Below are 20,282 nucleotides of genomic sequence, written 5' to 3'. Positions count from 1 at the left end.
TGTGTGTGAGCGTGTATGTGTGTGTGTGAGCTTGTCCGTGTCGACGCAGGTATGCTGCGGCTTTTACTTCAGGATTCAGTCGTTACGACTGATGACACCCAAGAAAACCAGGTGATCGACTCAGTGCAGACTGTAACCTCGGCAGGGTCAAGGATTCGAGCGTAACACGAGATACGAACGCCTGTCCCTGGCCGTTGTGCACGTCGTCGCTCGAGCCGTTGGGCGCTGCGCTGTCTTGTTGCCGAGGGAGGAGGTTGTGGAAGGTTTTGGGTGGTGGACAAGCACGAGTTGGTGGACAAGTTGGTACAAAGCACGTACAGCTGCATGGTGCCCCAGCTCGCACCCCCGCCCACAACCAACTGTCACGCACCTCCTGCGTGATGCCCAATATTTCCTCTTGCTCAACACAATGTCACACACAAACCACTGAATGGATGAAGGAGTTAAGAGAATGATGCAGAGAGCTGACGACCTGCAATCGTCGCCCCTGTCACCCCTCCCCCAACCATCTTAGGCGAGGAGCCACACGGATGATGTGCACAGTTCTTTTTCTTGGATACAGTGTTAGACAGTTATCTTCTCATCGTACTAGCAGCTAGCCCAGCCAGTCTCTCCTCAATAGATCGGCAACCAAATGAACAATCAGCAAGAGTAAAATCTTGTCTCCGTTTCCCGATATTCCCTTAAAAAATTTAAATTCTTCGGTTGTCGATATTCAGGTCTCCAAACATCAGGTACGGAAATGGGTTAAACACATCACAGCTATACTTGCCATGGCTATACACGGCTATGGCCAAGGAGAGCTGGAACCATGCTAATTAGGCATGTGGTCATTAGTGATATTAGACAGTATGTTAACCATGATCCTACTTAACGGTTGTCTGAAACTGTCAATCATGGGGGTGGGGGATGATGATTGATGACAGATGCACAGAAAGAAAAGCCTGTCACAGATGACATCAACGTAGAACAGCCCATCATCGCTGAACTGGTTATATGCACGGTCATGTTACACACTCGCACAGAGATAGGATACAGTTTACTCGCCTATGGTTTTTGTTTTATCATCTTTCAACTCTCATCGGTGGCCGGTCTCCTGTAATGCCATTGCGGTTTCTTGGTTTGTAGTCGCTTTGTGCTTTTAACAAGCAGTTTCTCATCCAACAGAGCAATCATCCCGCCATTCCGTTACCTTCACAGAAGGAGCCACAGGATTTGTTGTCCTTTGTGTTGTTTGTAAAGCACTGTGAGCCTCACTTTGGCTACAAAAGCCCAGGTCATTCTTCGTATTATTGTTAATCTTATCTCTGCTTCACATCCCGAGGACTGTTAAATTATCTCTGCTTGCTCCACATACAGGTGAATAATTAATTACCTCTGCTTGCTCCACATAGTGGAGACTCGTAAATTGTAAATGGCAATAACATGCACTAGCAATAGCCGATAGCCATAAATACCATTTATTCTCAGAAGTGAAGAAAAATGGAGAAATTTAACCATACAGTACTCTTCATACATGAAACAAATGTAATGAAAATCTTTGTTTCAAGCAAAGTAAATCATTTATCATCATAATCATTATTACAAACATCAGATAATGTCAAGTAATAATCATAATTTTGTTATCATAATCTTTGTGAAATTATATGTCAACACCATTTTCTTTCATAATAAATCCACTGTTCACAAATAATGTGAACAAAAAACTTGTATCCTAAACTGAAAATATTGAAAGTGCTTTGTTCTTAAAGCCTTGATAAATTGGCACATCACAATGCACACATTTTGCCATCAAAAACATCCGCATAATGAATTTATCACAAGATGGTATAAATAGTTCTTTTTTCCATCTATACAAAAGCCTAGCCCAAATAACAGTATTGCACTTCCATTCCATAATTATCCAAAAACAGAACAAAAATTATCACTAATGAATCCAGTTTTCTGGAAGAGAATTTTACTGCTGAAAGAAAAATACTGACGGCTTGAAAGGCACTCCTATTAACAAACATCAGATCCTTTACACATTGTCAAACAGGTGGATTCCCAGTTTGTTTTAGGAAAGAAGGGAGGGACAGTTGCATGTCATGCTGAAGCTCAGAACATAAGGTGCAAAATATCTTAAAACACTGGCAAATAAACAGACATCATTATGCATTCTGTTAGACATATACAGATGCATTTTAATCAAAGAAAACATTATAAAAGAAAAGAACAATAACAAAGAAAACGAATTTTATAGGTAAAGCAGTAATATCCAAATCAACTAAAAGTAGCTAATTTTGCTTTCAAATGAAGGTAGCATATGAGAAAAATAGTAATAATGATAAATAACAGGTGCCACACACAGAGAAAGAACAGCCTATCACAGATGAAATCTGAACCTAGAACAGCCAGTCACTAGGATCCTGTGACCAGCACTGAACCATTGCACCACCAGACTACACTTTCTGATGATGGATAAGATATACCTTAGCTCTGGTGCTTCCCATTTCCAGGACTTTAAGATGGTAAAGATAGGGAGACACAATTGCTTACATCACATACCGCTCATTCTCATAGTATGATGGCTACATGGGTGTAAAAAAAGATGTAGGGCATGGCACATGAACAGCAGAGTTAATCCCTCTTTTTCTCCAACATTCCATGACGCCTATTTACTGCTGGATAAACAGAGTGAACTTGCCAGTTGGGGACAGAGAAATTTCAAACTGTGCTCATTCGTTACAAAAAAAAAATCACACTAGCCATAAGAACAACAAAAAATAAAAAATGCTTATTCTGCACTAGGATGGTGTTCTCAGAATAATAGTTAATCTGTTTTCCACATTCCAACAACTATCACCCATATATAATCCAGGTTTTTTAAAAATGTCATTTAGACCCAGCTCTCGTATGCAAGTTCTACACCAACACACACATTGCACTCTCCTCTACACACAGATACAGTGCTATCCCAACACAGGGATCTGACGGATTGAATGTTATGGATTTAAAAATACTGGGCCTGCACGTGCACACACATATAAAATCTTTTACTTTGGAGGAGTGGGTTTATAGACCAGTGTCTCCTCTACAAAACTGGCTTGAATTCTCAGCTTTTTTTTTTCCTTCAACACACTGATTTACATTTTCATGTACGCTACTAAACTTTCAAGAAAAGCTTTTGAAATAAAATTCATGCAGACAGCATAATTTATAACAGTTTATGTACCTCAACAGTGTGTAAGGCTTCATTAGGTTATTGGCCTTTTTCAGATTTTATATCTACTTTGTTAAAAGAAAAGCTGGCACTAGCGCATTGTACAAAATGCCTCATGTTATAAAAAAATACAACTAAAAAACATAAAAGTTTAGACATATGTGCTGACTCCAAGAGATGAGATAATTTAAATGGAAAATAAAAAGTAACATATCCTTATAAAATGAGCCATAATTTGAACAAAAGCTAGCCAATTCTTTGTCTTGAAAAAGTAATAATTGTGCTAGAGACCATGCAGCTTAAAGTAAGCAAAAATGCTTGCAACAGAACACACTAATGCCAAAATTTTTCCTGTCAGAACGAAAACTATGTGTTCCTGTGTCATGTCCCATTCAAGCACACTGCCATCTTCTGTCACAATACAATGTTAACTCCAGGTAGCCATTCTCACAAAGTGACATCATTTTATCAGGTTCAGGATACCTGCGACCAGTTTTCTGGAGAGGTATATTTACAAATCAGGACAAAATAAAAAACATCAGTGATGGTTTTTCCAGATGGGATAATGACCCTGCACACCATTCCTTAGACTTTACATCAGCTCCATGGAGAATCCTTTATTACTTGGAATGTTCTGACAAGGCAAGAACTCATACAACACACAACTCATTCTTCCTCCCTCTCATATGCATGAGCAATGACCATGTGCATTCTTGGTGTTTGCATATATATATTTGTGTGTATGCATACATGTTTAGGATATGACTGCAAATACATTTATCTTGTTTACTTGCACAAGATACTGACATCTACTGATATATTGAAAAATAATGACCACCTAATACTTTAAAACTAAAGTTTCTCTTGAAAGTCTTTATTGCGCAGTCAATGAAGATGAATGTTGTATTGTTCAACATTTTCTTGTCTGTGTAAGAAAGCATTTTCCTGTCTTGCACCTTTTGTTGAAATAAGCTGACAGCAGAAGACTACTAAAAATATTTGATAGGACTTGCCATGCATTAGAAGATTAACTTTACATGTCTGAACATTTACCTTACTGTACAGCTTGGCATAGAAAGTGCAGAAACAAGATGAGTGTCAGTCAATAAATTGATAAACAAGTTACATTTCTCCATCCACCTTGAGTGGCAGTACTGAAGGTACCTTGCAGCTTTTAAGCATATTGCTATGCAACAGATATAAATCAAAACAAATACCTTGCAGTCCTCTTAGGAGCTCTTCCATAAAAAGCAGTGATTTAAGCATTTGCACTGCAGTAGTCCATGCTTAACTTTCATTGTTTTATTATGTCGTACCTTCTCACTTAAATGTATGCTTAATTGAGTCTCCATGTCCATCTTTCTCCTTTTCTGTAATGTAGGCCCTGTAAAAAAACATAATCAAATAAACTGCTTTTGCTTATTTCAGCACCAAACAATGCCATTTATTTGCTCCCATGTGTAGCTCCATTGGCTACTGGTTGCCCACAAGAATCAGGTACATTCTTGGTATTGTAGCATGACTCCAAAAAGCAGCCTGCAATCTCCTCCACCAGAGAACGGTCTGGTATGTCTGGACCATGCCATATATGGCACCCTGTGAGAGGAAAAGAAAAACTCTCAGATGTGTTTGAAGGAAATCAAGTTTTGTCAGCATTTGAAAATGCAAATAGGTTGGACTTCTTGAAATCCCATTTCACCAGCAGCATAAAAGTAGTTTGATGGAAATCTATGACTAAAAAGGGAAAATAATTATCAAAGACTGAACATATGTCCTTGGACAGTGAGTCATAACAGACTAAACAAATTTTGCTTTGCAGCACTTCCATGTCTGCATAAAGGCAGCAGCATCTGAGATCACTGGCAATCTTCAAGTCTTGTTTGCAATGTAGCAGCGTCTGAGATCACTGAGAGTTTTAACGTCATTTGCAATGTAGCAGCTTACGAACAGTGGTCACAATGCTGCACAGTTCTGTGGTGAGTAAATTCAATGACACACCAAATGTTAGCAATGTATAAGCACTGGGATATAAAGTAAAGGCTGAGAGCCATGGATGGTAATGTATCTGTGACATTTAGTGCATTGAAAGGAATACTGTCATAGGGAATCAAAGGTTTTGTTTCCTTGGAAACTGTGTAGCCTACACGTGTCACAGACAGAGAGCAAAATACTCATCCTACTTTAAAAACATTTGCACTATTTCTGCATTATCCTACAAAAAAGAAAATAGTCACTGGCAAATTAAATTATTTGTCATCACTTTCTCCTGCATTAGCCCACATTAACCTTACCCCCCACCCCACACACACACACAATCTCACATCATATAGACAGGCAGCAACTACTCACCACCCCCTCACAGTCTTTACTGGGTGTTTTCATGATTTCCTCCACAGCTGTCCGGACATCATTCACAAACTGATCAGCTACACCTGACTGGGTGGTGGGCATGGTAACACACAGATGAATGCTGTTGCAAAACAATTAAAAGTCTTAAAAAAAATCAACTCTCGGCAACAAACAGCACTTAAGTTTACTACAACCTTCAGCAATTCTGATTTAATGAGCTAAAATACTATACAATTGCAAATTACTCCATTCCTTATGTGGATAAGAAAATAGTTCAAAATAGGCAGCAAAGGTCTGTCATACTCTTTTAAAAAGATTTGTAAGCATGTGACTTCTTATTATAGCTTACAGAAGACTAATGAAAGCTGAAAAAAAGCCACAATACTCTACTGTACTCTAATGATATACAAGACTAGGCCAGCTATTACTTCCTGCAGCAATATTCTATTATACTCTAATGATATACACGGCTGGACCATTACTTCCTGCAACCTTAAAAGGCAACAGACTTTCATTATCAAATGTTCTTACCTCTGCATTAATATACACAAATAAAATATTCAATTAACTTCAGACTTCCTTATGCCACAATTTATTAACCTTTATAAGTGGCATGAGACCTCAAAAAATGTATTTTAAAAAATGTTATGCTTAGAATTCAAGGGACATTTGACCTCGTAGAGAGAGATGGCAATTGCTTTATTCAACATATCTGTAAACTCCTAATAGCCACACACAAAACAGAATAACCATTAACTGCAGCATAGCTGATCTACTACAGCCTTTAATGATTCAAGTGTTCAGTAAAATGACAGCGAAGGAGAACAGACCTAGCGGGAAACTGCAATGAGTTGATGATCCAGCCCTTCCCAACAAGGTCCTCAAACAGACGGTAGATATTGAAGTGCTTAGATCCAATTCCTATTACACACACTTCTGGACTTCCATAAACAAATATGCCATCAACTTTTTTCAGCCTGCATTAAAAAAAAACAATACAAAGCAGCTTAATGAAAATGTTTCAGATATAATGCATTTTGGTAAATGTAACATGAGCTTAGGGGTGAAACAGTAAGACAGTAGTGTATCAAGCAGACAGCATACTAAAGAGATAAAGGCAATATGCATGTGTAAATGAGGCACCTACTCATCAGTGATGTACTTGGTAGTGGAAACAATAGCCCGAGTGGAGTTAATGTAGCCTTGCTCACCAAAGTACAGCATGGTGGCCCAGCATGCTGCTATGATGGCTCCAGCACGGCTACCTGCAATGGTGACATCCTCATGTTGACATCAGTAACAATGTGTGCATATCTGATCAGCAGATTATACAATACAAAATATCTTTATTAATCTTTTAAAAGAAATTGTTCTGTCTGCCAATGGTAACCACTTTACATAAAACATTTACAGAGGTTATAAAAAAAAAAAGGACACAGACCACATCCAATTCATTAAATCTCAGATAAAGACTACTACATATAAGTAGACACTACGGAAAGAAGACAAGCAGTATGGCCTATCTGCATTCATGGGTGTGTCCTATCCATGAGTTGATTTGGATTGCAGCCAGGATAAATTAGTGCTGATGTGCAGTCAGTTCCTTGATCAGACGCTTGTCATACGCTGTCTCTATTTGTATGGCCCCCTCCCAATCACTCAACCAGCCTTTTTAATGTTCTTGTTCAACTTGGCCTGCCCTGCTTTGCAATGTTCCCACCCCAGCACACTAGGCCAAAACAGTCTGGTGCTGCAAATAACAAACGTGCCAACTATATGCAAAAGTTCTATGCGCACATGAAAAGACTTCAGCTTCCTGAGACAGTACAGGCAGCTATACACTCTCTTAATAACATTATCTGTGCGCACTTTCCAAGTAAGTTGATCATTAATAATTAGACCTAAATATTTGTAACTCTCAACTTTTCCCACTACTTCTCTTTTACTTCATCAACAGCAATCCTGTCTTTCCTAACATCAACAATGGATTCTTTCATTTTCTTTGCATTTGATAAGCATCATCACATCAAGTAACAAAGTCTGTGGTAGGAGTCACTGCGGAGTCACCATCGATGAAAATCAGTCCCATAAGTCCAGTGTCATCTGCAAACTTAACTATTGAACATTCAGTATTTCTATGACACACTGGTGTTTGTGTACAAAGTATCGGAAATAAGATACTAGAGATACAAATAAACTGAAGTCTATTAGTAGGTAATCTAAAATCCACAAAGAACCGCCTGTACAAATGTTCAGGTACTCCAGATGTGCATAAATTCTGTTTAAAACATACATGACTACACTTCTACACTGCATTTACTTCTGTAACCAAACTGTTGAGGATCTGAAGAGTTTTTTCTAGGCCTTGTAAGCGTCTGAGAACTAGCTTTTTAAAAACTTTCATGCAGCTGAGGTTAAAGCAATGTGACATAAATCGTGTAATTCTAGCACAAGACTTTTCTTTGGCACTGCACATAATGCAATATTTTTCCCAGAGTAAGGGGACAAAACTTTTAAAAAAGAAACGTTAAATATAATACTGTACTAAGAATTTTGGAAAGCTACAGAACCTTAGGGTAGAAGGCTTCACTTTATCAATCTACTTTATGAAGCTGTGGACACCCCCTCCTCTATAATCTCATTTAATAATAATATATTGATTTGCATAGTGCTTTCCCCACCATTAAAGGCAGGCTCAAAGCGCTAGGCATGACTGTTCACAGTTCATGGCAATGGATAAAGCTACAGTAGCAATGTGGGAGAATAGTGTCACATTGTAACTGCTTGGTTAATATAACTTTTTTCTGTACACAAGAGAACTAGCAATCTAAGTTTTTTAGATCAATCCTGCAGTCCTGTTGGCAAGTGCTGAGTTTGATGCACTGTGGTATCTTTGGGAACTTTGTCTATTCATGTATATAGCTGATAGACACAGGCCACACTGTAAAACTGCATGATGACCACTTCTGATGACGATGACTTGATGATGTTAAGAGTGACCTTCTCCTTGTTTTCTGCCAGTGGTGGGGCGGTGATGTCGTAAGGCTGACTTGCTGGTCGACAATCAGACAGCTGAGATTCGGAACAAGCACGATGTTTTGTTACTGATTTGTCACTTTTGTCTGTCTTTAGCCTCTTGTCACTCTTGAATCTATGAACTTTACCAGCTACTTGTTTTAGCAAGTCATCTGCCCCAAGGCCTGTGCTGGATCTCAATGGCCTTGAGTTCAGATTTACAGCTTGGAAAGCCATTGTGTTGTCAGCAGGAACAAAGAATAGATCAACAGAGACTTGTGTCAAGTGAGCTGAAATTGCCAGAAGACTGTGGTATCAATGCAATCACAAAGCAGAGAAAAACTACATGAACATTTTTAAAGCAAATGACAAACTGTGTGATCTTCAAAAGAAACTGTTAGGCAGAAAAGATGGGCAGAAAATCCAAAAGTTGCAGAGGAAAATAAAAGTCAAACAGTCCTGCACACCAATGACGCAATGAAAAAAGCAACAGCCTACACAATGGACACCAAAAACAGAAAAAAACTAATAAAAATTTTAACTCCCTTTGTCACCCCAGGCTTGCTGTTGGAATAAACTCTTGACAATTTTCTCAGAAATCAATATTCAGCTAGTTCAATAATATCGTAGGAAATGTCAACTAATAAATTCCAATATATGGTCTCAAAGCAGTTTTGCAGCATGTCAACAAATTCTTTGCCCCAGTGACCCACCAATTTCTTCATGAGTGGTACAAACTGTACAAGGAGCCGTTAATGGAGACGAGGCTGGCCAGGTTGTGATCTGAATGACCCAGCTGTGACAGTGACATGTATGTGTCCTTATGTTTTTATGACATCGATCAAGAATCCTCTCACCCCGTGTGGTGCACGTCAAGTGTTGTTGAAATCTCGGGAGAGTTATCCTAATTGTGCAATAGTTACAATCATGTTATAATTCTAAAAGGGTTCTAGGAAGTAGATTCCTGCTCATGCCTTTACTTTAAAAAAGGTTTGAAAAGGATCCTGATTATCCGTTGATTCAGAATTTGACTTCTCATTCCCACCCATTACCTCCAGACATACCCAACACATACATTAATGAGCACACACATTTCAATACATTCACACCATACTACCTCCAGACACACCCAACACATACATCAACCAGCACACATCTCAACATATTCATACCATACTACCATTCAACACCATAATACCACCTTCCACTAACCTGCCATGGTGGGCGAGGCATAAATACCACCAGGCCAGTCAGGTTGAACAAAGAATTGCTGTTTGTGAAGTGCACTGTTTCGATACATGATGACAGAAGAGCCTTTAGGTGCAAAACCGTACTGAAAGAAAGTGGGTTATAGAATGAGTTGGACTTGATCTTTGGTATGTGACACACCTCTTAAAAAGTACTTTGGAAACAGTAATATAAGTAAACTAAACAGACCTAAGACAAAAAGACATTTTCTTATAATGCATCTTTCAAATACAGGCAGTCCTTGATTTACGACGTTGTTCCGTTCCTACGTCGTGTCGTAAACCGAATTTTGCTGTGTCGGAACATGTACATACTGTACGTAAATAACATACTGTAAGCACTTATCGTATCTTAACAACTATCCTAACACAGTAATTATAAAAAAACACATATAAAATACATTTAATAATGTTTGGCGTACACGAAACACAAAGTTCGCGTTATGACGTTTACTGCAAAACCACTTAAGTCGAAACAAGGCTTTATACAGTAAATGGGAGAGGTGTCGTAACCACGAAACATCGTAACTCGGGGCTGATGTAACCTGAGGACTGCCTGTATATACTTTTATATAAAAACATGTGTGCATGTGCACGCACGCATGCACATTCACACAAAACTGGTTTCACTATAAAATGCAACATTCTCCAAACAAAATCCAACAGTATCTATTTCACACATAAACATATCACGAAAATAACAGGGCTCAGTATTTTGTAGAAGTACTGCATAAAAAAAAATTAACATAGCCATTATGTTAGAGATTACCTTCAAAGACCAGAAATTCATTACTAAATCAACAAGCTTTGGAATGACTATGAATTGCAGCAATGAAGAAAAAAACAATACAGAGGGTAAGAATGCAAGTGGGTTGGACTTAATCACGCTAAGAAATGGACAGTGACTGCTGCTCCTAAGGAGTGACCACACTCAAAGAAAGGTAACTCCTGTTTGTCTTTTGTTCCCTCATCCACAATGGTAAGTATAGCATTAAAGCTGAGATTTGGAGCAACAGTATAATATCCTAAGCTTAAGCGATCTGATATTCCAACGAACAAAATGGTACACATTTAACTGCAGAGGCTTTCTGGGTGGCAGCACAGAACTTACCTTATGGGTGTCTGCTGATATGCTGGTCACACCCAATACCCGGAAGTCAAAAGGTGCAAGAGAATAGCCAGCCTTTTCCATGAATGGGACAAGGAATCCACCCAGACAACAGTCTACATGCACTGGTACATTATACTTTCTCCCTAGCTGCCGCACAAATAAACAACCACAAACATAAGTTCATGTCAAAATACTTAGACCAACAAAACCATGGCTTTTTAAGTGCGCTTAGATTTTAAAATGAACCCAAGAGATCACATATTTCACATGTAGATCAATTACTTACTTCTGCCACTTCTTCTACAGGATCAATAATTCCATGAGGAAATGATGGTGCAGAGACAACAAGCTAGAGAAAAAGAGGAAAAAAATTCAGCAATTATGAAAATACACCATTATTTTGGTATTATTTGCAAATACTATTCTAAAAGCACCTGACATTTTTGCCATTTTTGAAGATAAAAACAGTGTATAGGACATGATTTGTGTATCTGTACTTTTTTTTTTTTTAAGTAAACACTATTTACAAATACATCAAATGGATACAGTAACATGTCAACATCTTTTTCTCTGTGAATACAGTACTAACCATGCAAGTAAATTTGTTATTATTGAACTAAACATGTTTATTTCTTCGTTAATACTGTACTAACCATGCAAGTTTCTCTGCTAATTGCCCGTTTCATGGCTGCAACGTCCACTTTACATGTGACCTCATCAACTGGAATGTGAGTTATCTTCATGTGGAAAAAGCTTGCAGCCTGCAGGAGTCACAATTAAAGGACAGACATTTTAGGCATTTAAAATTACCCATTAAAAGCCAAAGAATCAAAAAATGAACTTTACTCTTGGCTCAATGAACATAGGATCTGTGACATTTTGTCATTTAAGTTCAGCTATAACTTTCTTAATTTCATGTAAAGAAATTAACTATAAACTATCCCTTCTTTAACACCTTCCCTATGATGAGCAAACATAACTGACACAGATGCAAAATGAAACTTACATTTCTAAAGAGTGAATCAAATGTCATATTTTACCCTTTTTAAAAATTATCTGAGGGAATGATTAAACATTAGTAATGATTATAATTACCTTGTCAAAAGCAGCATGAGCTGTATGAGGAACAATTCTGGAAAAAAAAACCCCATTCCCCCAGAAACCCAATAATATGGATTAGTAAAAATGTGCAATATAAGTGCAATGTGTAATATATGTATTGTTGTATCCTTAAGCAAATATTTTAAAAAAAGCTTTTGGAGTGATCAAAACAATGATTAATATCTTTGCAAATAGCTTTACTGTACATTCTTCCTTTCCACACAGGCTAATTCCCCCAAACTACCTTGATAAGTAATCATATATATTAGCTGTAACCTTGTGCCAGAAATGTGCCATGACTACTGATTATTGTCAATATATCTATACACACAGTGACACATCAGTAATTACAAATATATCAGCTTATAGGGCTTACTGAAATATAAGCTCTCCATTCTATCCAATAACTTACATTTCTGGCACTTTGATCCCTCTGCTGCGAGCTATGTTGCGGTATGCTAAACAAGCTAACATGATGCTCTCCGTGCCACCAGATGTCGTCTGAGGTTAAGAACCAGACTGTTATTATCCTGTACACTTTATACTCAAATATGCACATACACCATTATGCTCTTCATTAATCTCCTTTTATATAAATTTTGTCAACAACACATGCTAGAGATGACAGAAAAAGTGGGGGACAAAGAAATGAAGCAAAACTAAAATATAATTTATCTTTGCCATTATACTTTTTCTTCTATTTTATGAGTCTAAACAGGATGCACTCTTATTGAAAAGTGCACCACTGAAGCATAAAGAAACTTTTAAAAAAAAACTTCAGCTCCACAAGACAAAATCATTTTTAAGACAATCATTTGATAACAGATTTCACAACATGACATATCTGATGCCAAACCTTGAAAATATAGTAATGACCAACTTAAAATTAGACTTAAAACTAGTTTTAAAATGCGGTTTCTAACAACACAAATAAGAGGCAACCTAGCCTAGAAACAAAGACAAACTACTTTTTTGTGGCACCTCTTGTGAAAAAATGTTTTTCAGTTGAAAATGGATATGTAATACCTTTTATTGAAATGAAGCAAACAATGCACTTCTATAATGACTAACCACTACTACAATTATTAGATTATATTAGCATGAAATCAGACCAAGATAACAAACTCACGGATCCACAAGTGTCCTCGTTTCCATTGAACATCGTACAGCACATGCGCACCACTTCAGCTTCCATCTTCCTCACATCAGGAAAGACGTCTGGATGTAGAGGATTGCTCCAGGCAAACATGCCATATGTCTATAATCATATGATCAAAATATTTTCTATTTCTCTGAGACATCAGAGTTCGTGCACTTTACTTAATCTTCCCATCATGCCTTTGAATAAGATAATAAGATATCAGAAGTAAATCAGGTGATGGAAATGTGACAATCCAACTTGCACAGGAAGGCAAAGCTCATCTGGAGAAACGATGTCTCACACCCAAATGTGCAGGCCACCTAAAAGGATACGATGGTAAGGCAACAACTGCAGTGTTGTTTACTTTTACTTTTTTGGCACTTTGGAGAGCCTTGCAAGCTATCAAGTTTCCCCTGAGATAAATATAAGTCAAGGGTTGAAACAAAAGGAAAAGGTTGTCATTTAACAGCAAAGTAACCAATGCTGAGCAAAGCTCTCTTGGCAGAAAACGGATAATTCAAAAAGAAGGATAAAGCGAGAGAGCGTGCGTGTTTTAGCCAGTGGGTCAGAGCCTACTCTTCACATGTCTAGCGAACATTTTCCATGAACAATGAGTGTATAGGTGCATAGAGAAGTCCATGATCACCTATACAATAGTTTTGAACAAATATTTTTTACATTGGTTATTTTTAACAGAATCTTTAAAAATCTTTTTAAAAATTCACTCTTTACCTTTGCCATAAGCTCTGTTAGTTTATCCTCTCCACTGTACACTGTGCCAGACACCTTTCCTTTCTTCCAGTCATCCTTTGCTGATTTCAATATAGATAGTAATTATAAGCAGCATTTTCTTACAAATATAAAGAATATAAAACTTCTTATCTGAATTTCAGCAAATCAGTTTATGCTAAAATATGTCAGATCAATACACAGGTCTGAGACAAGCCTTCCAAACTGAAGATTTAACTACACGAACTTGAGAAGCCTAAGAATGCATATATCTTTCAATGATCAGATATTCATGCTTTTTATAATTGAGCTTTTTGAGCCTTTTTCCTCAAAGTGCACCTAATCTTTCTTTCATAAACTAATTATTTGTCTTTATTTTTATGTCACCATTAACAATAAAATCATTTCAGCAATGACCAAAAAGTAAACTTTATAGAAAAAATTATTACCTAGCTGTTTATACTGCTGAAGCATTCCCAAAACCTCTTCCTGAAAGTGAAAATGAGAAAAGTGAACACACTGCTTCATCAAGTGTAACCATATTTTTCTTATGGTGGATGTTTTATTATGGCAAATTTTGGCAACATGTACATAGTTTCAAAGAAAAGAACTTACTTTATTCTGTAAAGAAGGCCAAAACCTGGCTGCTAATAGCAGTCCTTTCTTTGGCATACTTTCCCATTTAAAGAACTGACAATTTTTTTGTAGAGCAGTTAATTATTTTCAATAGAAGTGATCTTCATGTCATCTTTATTCATTATATCTAAATACTACATTAAGTGGTAAATTAATAGTGATTAAGATGAGACATAAAGATAATAATAACTGAACAAAAGAGAACAAGGCTGGGCATAACTAGTGTGAGAGCTCCCCTATTGATTCTTGCTTTACTTTGTTGTAACTTGAGTTGATACACAGTTTGTGCTGTGTGTTTATCATTTACTGAGCTTTAATTTTTACGACCAACCATAGGAATCATGCAGATTTTTCTTCTTCAACATTTCTTTGGAATGTTACCAGTGTCGGCTGTCGCGTGTCACTTGCTCCTTGGGTGGTCAAGGTCTGGGGGTCATGAGAGGGCGCCCAGGGGCTGGTGTAGCCAGCCCTTTTGTTGTGGCCAGAGGGAGGGGCCAACATGTCGCGCGTCTCTCGACTGGGACTGGGCATGAGGTAATAGACCCACCTCGGGCCACACCATGAGCCGGGAGGTGTACTGGATAGGGTCTGTGGCTACTGGCCTTGGCGTAAGGCAGGGCCCTATTGAACAGGAAGAGCGAAAACCCCAGGGGTAAACTGGGACTATATATATTGAAGGCCTGGATCGCCAGTGATAGAGAAGTGCATCGGTGCAGGGAGACGGTGAACCCAGGGCTTGGCTCTGTCATTCTTCTTCCCAGATCTTCTGTGTGATATGCAGCTACATTTGTAGCCTGGGTAACAGTTTTTCAAATGATCTGCGCATGATGGAGCAGCTTCTTGCTAGATGTCATTCATTATAGCTGGTTTTCTGTAGGCACAGTGTTGCATGTTATGTTGAATGTGCCCATTTCTGTCTGTGTTATCTTTTTTGCAAAGCACCATGAGCCTGTCCATAGTACCGGGATATGGCACTATATAAATTTACTGTATTATTAAATGAAAAAAAAGAGCAGATTTCTAATTAGGCTTGCTTTTATGAAAAACATGCTGACATATCAGTTTCCCTCTTTCATGCGCATGCACACCACACACATGCTTGCAAACATCCATACACACAAAAGGAACATGCTTACCTCTGTAAAACCCTTCAGTGGAAGATTTCGCAAATAGTTTGATCCCTTTATAGACTTGTTCATGCTGTCTTCTATATCCTTTCTGGTCTTTGAAAGTTCCTCCTCAATTTTTCTTTTTATGGCTGGTATCTTCTTCACCAAACGAAAAAATTCTCTAGTGGTACGTTTTTTAAGACCTGTAAAGAAATCTAACATCAATAGCTGCATATTTCTTATTTTATCAGTCTCTTTTTAAAAGATATACAATTAAAAAAAGAATACACGACTTATTTCAGGTAATGCTGCAAAAGGATTCTATCACAAACCCTTAATGGCACCCCCCAAATAACAAAGATTAAGAAAACTGATGACAATGAAGGCAATATGTTTTATATGATTATAGGACAAAATATATGAGGGAAATTTTTTTCTGGTCAAACATACTTTCTTCTTGAAATATGATATCTTTCACTGTGATGATGAGGACAGTGGTGCCACAGCTGTATAGAATTATTTGCCATGGCTCTAAATCTTTGCATATGGCATTAATCCACTCCTTGCAACTACACAGTCCTGCAGTCATGGAGCTCTGCAAAAAAAAAAAAAATTAAAAAACCCCTCTTTTTCAGAATTCCTGAGTTGGGATGGACACAACAAATAATAGTAATGATTAAAATGTTTTTAATGTAACTCACCTCATTGCATGCACTTAGGTTTATTAGATCTTTTGACAAATAAAACATGTTAAGAAAGATTTGAACTGTTTTTCTAGCACGTAATCAACATATTTTCCTAGCACAAAATTCTTCCCCACTTTTTATGGAAAACAGACGAATGAAGAAACTTCAATTTCTTACTATGAATTATTTTCTACAGCATTTTCACTTTTTCACGATTCAAAGATTAACCTGCATAGATGCCTTTATCTCTTTATGTCCATCATGTGATACGAGCTTGCACATTCCTTTTGCCTTATCCACTTTGGTCCAGGCTAATTCTTTTATCAAATTTCTGGTTCTATTGCAAATTTGTCTAGTATATCATGGTTTGTTTCTCATCCTCTTATGCATTTTGTGTTTGTGTGAGAGACAGGAAGATGATTAAGCCGATCATAAGGCCTGATACGATAAGGCAAAATGTACTTTTGTCATGGTCATACACAATGATTGGGCTATTATATTATCTTTGGCCAACTAGCAAAAGTATAAAAACAAAGGTACTTTCTTTAGAGAAGAGAGAACAAAATCAAGTCAAATGCAGGATAATTATTATCTTATTAACATATTATTCGTACATAACAGATGTGAGTGAATCTTTTGGAGGTCGATGGTCGAGCAGACGATATATGTTGCAAATTTGCATCCGCAGGACTCGTCTGTCTAACTTGATTTTCACCTTTCCAAGGTTCAGAAAAAAATATCAATAATTTTTAAGTAAAATAAGTTGTGTTTGAGGCTAGAATACTTTTAAAAACTCCACTATCAGGAAAACATAAGGATGAGTGGGCGGGAATTACTTACCAGCGAAGCTCTAACAAGCTCCGACATCTTGGCTGAAAGTTGAAGTCTCGCAGGGCGACGCTGGGATGAAAGGACACATGAGAGCGAGACGAGATGTTGCGAGACCACACAATGGCGGAAGTCGGCAGATACCAGTGACAGAGGAACAGTGATGTTTTGCCCGAGGTAAGATTATATATTCTGTCATCATTTTTCATTCCATTTGCTTCCTTCATGTAAAGAATTAAAGAATAACGCATCTTATTCGTTTTCTTTGATTCTACTTTCGTGTGGATTTTAAATTATTGCATCGGCTCTCGATCAAATTTTTACGGCGTCGAAACTCGTATATTTGTAGTCTAGATTCATGGGATGCACTGAAGCCGCAATAGGAGCTTGTTGTAGCTTTTATGGTGTCCATTTCATGTCTTGTCGGAATTGATGATCAATTCGGAATTGGCACGTTAAACTTGCCTTCAAATATTAAGACGTAATGCTTTTGTAAACAGTGCCCACAACTACACCAAACTAGGAACTTTCAGTCTAAGACTATCACATTGGCTTGACCGAATACTCAAGCAGTCCCTTATAAGTGACTTATGTAATGTAAAAAAAATAAAACAAAAGAAAGTAACAACATTTTTGAGTGCAGATCGTGGTTACTAAGCTGATTATGGAGACGCTGTAAATAATGAGTATCATGTAAAAGTGGAGTGTTTTCATTGAAAGCCAGATACAGCTAGTTTACAGTAAACATTTATAATTATTATTGCATGAACAAAACTTTTAGAGGCCTTTTGATACCATTTCTTGCCACTTATTATTATGACAGAAAGAAAAGAAACATTCCCAGAATTTAAAAAATTTCCCCATCATGTGTTAATCTTAAGATATGGTTATATCATCCATATACTGTCTTAAGTTCAGTGGTGTTTCTTTCACTGGCTTTATTTATGGTCAGTGTCTCTGAAAATTTGAACACATATAAGGCTGCAAACTAGGAAGATATTGTGTGACCTATCACATTCCTGCGAGAAGCAGTTATCTTTTGTTTATTCTCACAGCAGATGATTAGATGAATAGTCTGATGTTCATCACTTTTAAAATATTGTACAGTCGGACCTCGATAAGTCGACCTTCCCTAAGTCGAAAACCTCCCTATATTGAATTAATTGTTAGTTCCCGGCCAAATACCTGCGCCTATTACGCCATTTTCTCTAACTCGAAAACTCCGTAAGTTGAATTTTTTTTGGAGGTCCCTTTGAGTTCGACTTATTGAGGTCCGACTGTAATAATTTTAAGAGAGGGGTTTGAAATCCCAGAAGTTGTGATTATCATACAGTGCCGCACAACTTTGCTCACCCTTCCGGCTAATTACAGTAACTCATATACATAGATTTGAAAAATTCATGTCAAAAACAGTGGCTGCTACACTGCTTTAGGTTGATACAATCAAGATGGCCAGTGGCATGGACTAAAGGTATGATGGTAGATGAATGAGGTGACATGATTTAGTTTTTAATACAGCAGGCATTCAGCATTTGCACATGACCATCATCACATCAGTAGTCATCATCTCAAAAGTAGTAGAAAAAGCAAAAGCGTCTAACATATAAAATATTATCAGTCCAGTTTCTGATACAATCTTGTAATCTCACAGAATGGCAGAGTTATAGTGGAAAGGTTCAGCTGCCAATGCATCAAAAGACTAGGATGCAACTTATGGAGAGGCTTCAGATGTTTATCTGTACATCTTTGTTGTCCAATCCTGTTCACAAGAGAAGTAGAAAAGTTGCCTTTGTTGGGAGCTTCCATTTGTAATAAACTGAACAAAATACAGTCACACCTCACACAGTTACACTCAACACTCACCTCCCTCCTCCCCCATCCTCACTGTCAGAGGCTCACCATAAACAGTAATGTGATAATAAAATAAAAAAAAAACTAGGTTCGTTAGCTAGTCCTGTTCATGAGGGCTGTCAGGGTTGGTAAGAAGTACTTAGCAATAGCAGTCTTCTTTGTGACCAGTTGTTTCTGTCAACATCCAGAGAATAACATCTTGAAATGGTAGTGTAATGGTTAAGAGGGGTCTGTGATAATGCTGACAGCTTTTAACCTCACAGCCCTGGTCTATAGATCACCTAATGGCCCTTGTGGAACGCCAGCGATCTTGGTGGCCATCTTAATCACCCTTATCAAACAAGCTTTATCTTTCGTATGGAGAACACTAAACCACAGTGACAAATTCAGTGTTAAAACACTCTTGATCATTTGGGATATACAGTCAAGGACAGAGCTGCTGACTCAGAAATTCCTCAGTTTTCTCAACAAGAACCGGAATGGTCTTAAACACAGAGAAAAAGCCCGTGAATAGGATTCAAGCATATTTACAGATACTTGCTAACAGTTTATAGAGTCAAGCAGGTATCAACTGCTCTTCGTTTTGCTTTCTGCACAAACTAGTAAGGATCAAGTTAATCAGTAAAACATTGACTAATTGGATGCGCTTAGCATGAGTAGGAGTAGACAGCACTGGTCTGAAGTCATTTAGTTCTTTTGCATGTGACCTTTTGAGTGCTGGAATAGTGATTGAGGTTATCTTTTTCATGCTTCCAACTTCATGCAGCTGACAGATTATTTCCTATTTAATTTTATCATGCTTTCCACTCCAAAGAAAAATAGATTAGTCAATCACAAAAGGTTCCTTGGGGTCTAAAAAATTTATAAAGAAGTAAGATTTGGTTAGGCTGATGTCTTAGTTCAGTGGTTCCCAACCTTTTCTCGCCTGAGGGCCACACTCGACATGATATAAAATCTCTCGGCCAGAACATGGCGGTTTTGCCAACATTAAAAATGAAATTTTACAGTGATATACCAAAGCATAAGATTCGAGTGGACCGCATGAGGCACCTTCTCGGGCCAGATGTGGCCTGCGGGCCTTAGGTTGGACACACCTGTCTTAGTTACTGTTATTTTTCCAAAAGGGGTCAGCTTTCTTCTTGTCCAAACATTAAGTAAATTTTTAATATCATCTTTCTTTTGTGAAAAGTTTCATCTTCTATGGCTTCTGAGAAGATGATTCCTCAGACTTTAAAAGTATCTAGGTTGCATGAGTGGTAAATTCAGCCTTCTGTAGG

The 20,282-nt window shown here is 37.7% G+C and overlaps 2 protein-coding genes across 4 annotated transcripts in view; one reads left to right on the top strand and one right to left on the bottom strand.

Annotated features, from left to right (window-relative positions):
• Positions 1-1,439: 1,439 nt before the first annotated feature.
• On the bottom strand, positions 1,440-17,262 carry LOC112568065 (sphingosine-1-phosphate lyase 1-like). The gene is given in 17 exon segments (XM_025245126.1): positions 1,440-4,774; positions 4,777-4,798; positions 5,552-5,672; positions 6,382-6,528; positions 6,699-6,816; positions 9,779-9,899; positions 10,925-11,071; positions 11,211-11,273; positions 11,578-11,685; positions 12,020-12,056; positions 12,438-12,526; positions 13,155-13,283; positions 13,899-13,978; positions 14,345-14,384; positions 15,668-15,843; positions 16,091-16,235; positions 17,167-17,262. Coding segments are annotated over 17 exon segments (1,698 nt in total). The 5' UTR covers positions 17,194-17,262; the 3' UTR covers positions 1,440-4,646.
• Positions 17,222-20,282, top strand: part of LOC112567911 (PH and SEC7 domain-containing protein 2-like) — a 36,566-nt gene continuing 33,505 nt past the window's right edge. For all 3 annotated transcript variants that reach the window (XM_025244834.1, XM_025245008.1, XM_025244926.1), the window contains exon 1: positions 17,222-17,331. The gene's annotated coding sequence lies outside the window, so the exon portion shown is untranslated. The remainder of the gene's footprint in view (positions 17,332-20,282) is intronic.

The sequence above is a fragment of the Pomacea canaliculata genome, linkage group LG1 (genome assembly GCF_003073045.1).
Source record: "Pomacea canaliculata isolate SZHN2017 linkage group LG1, ASM307304v1, whole genome shotgun sequence".
Classification (NCBI taxonomy): domain Eukaryota; kingdom Metazoa; phylum Mollusca; class Gastropoda; order Architaenioglossa; family Ampullariidae; genus Pomacea; species Pomacea canaliculata.
Note: the sequence above shows the minus strand (reverse complement) of the source record. Positions and strands in the feature narration are given on the sequence as shown.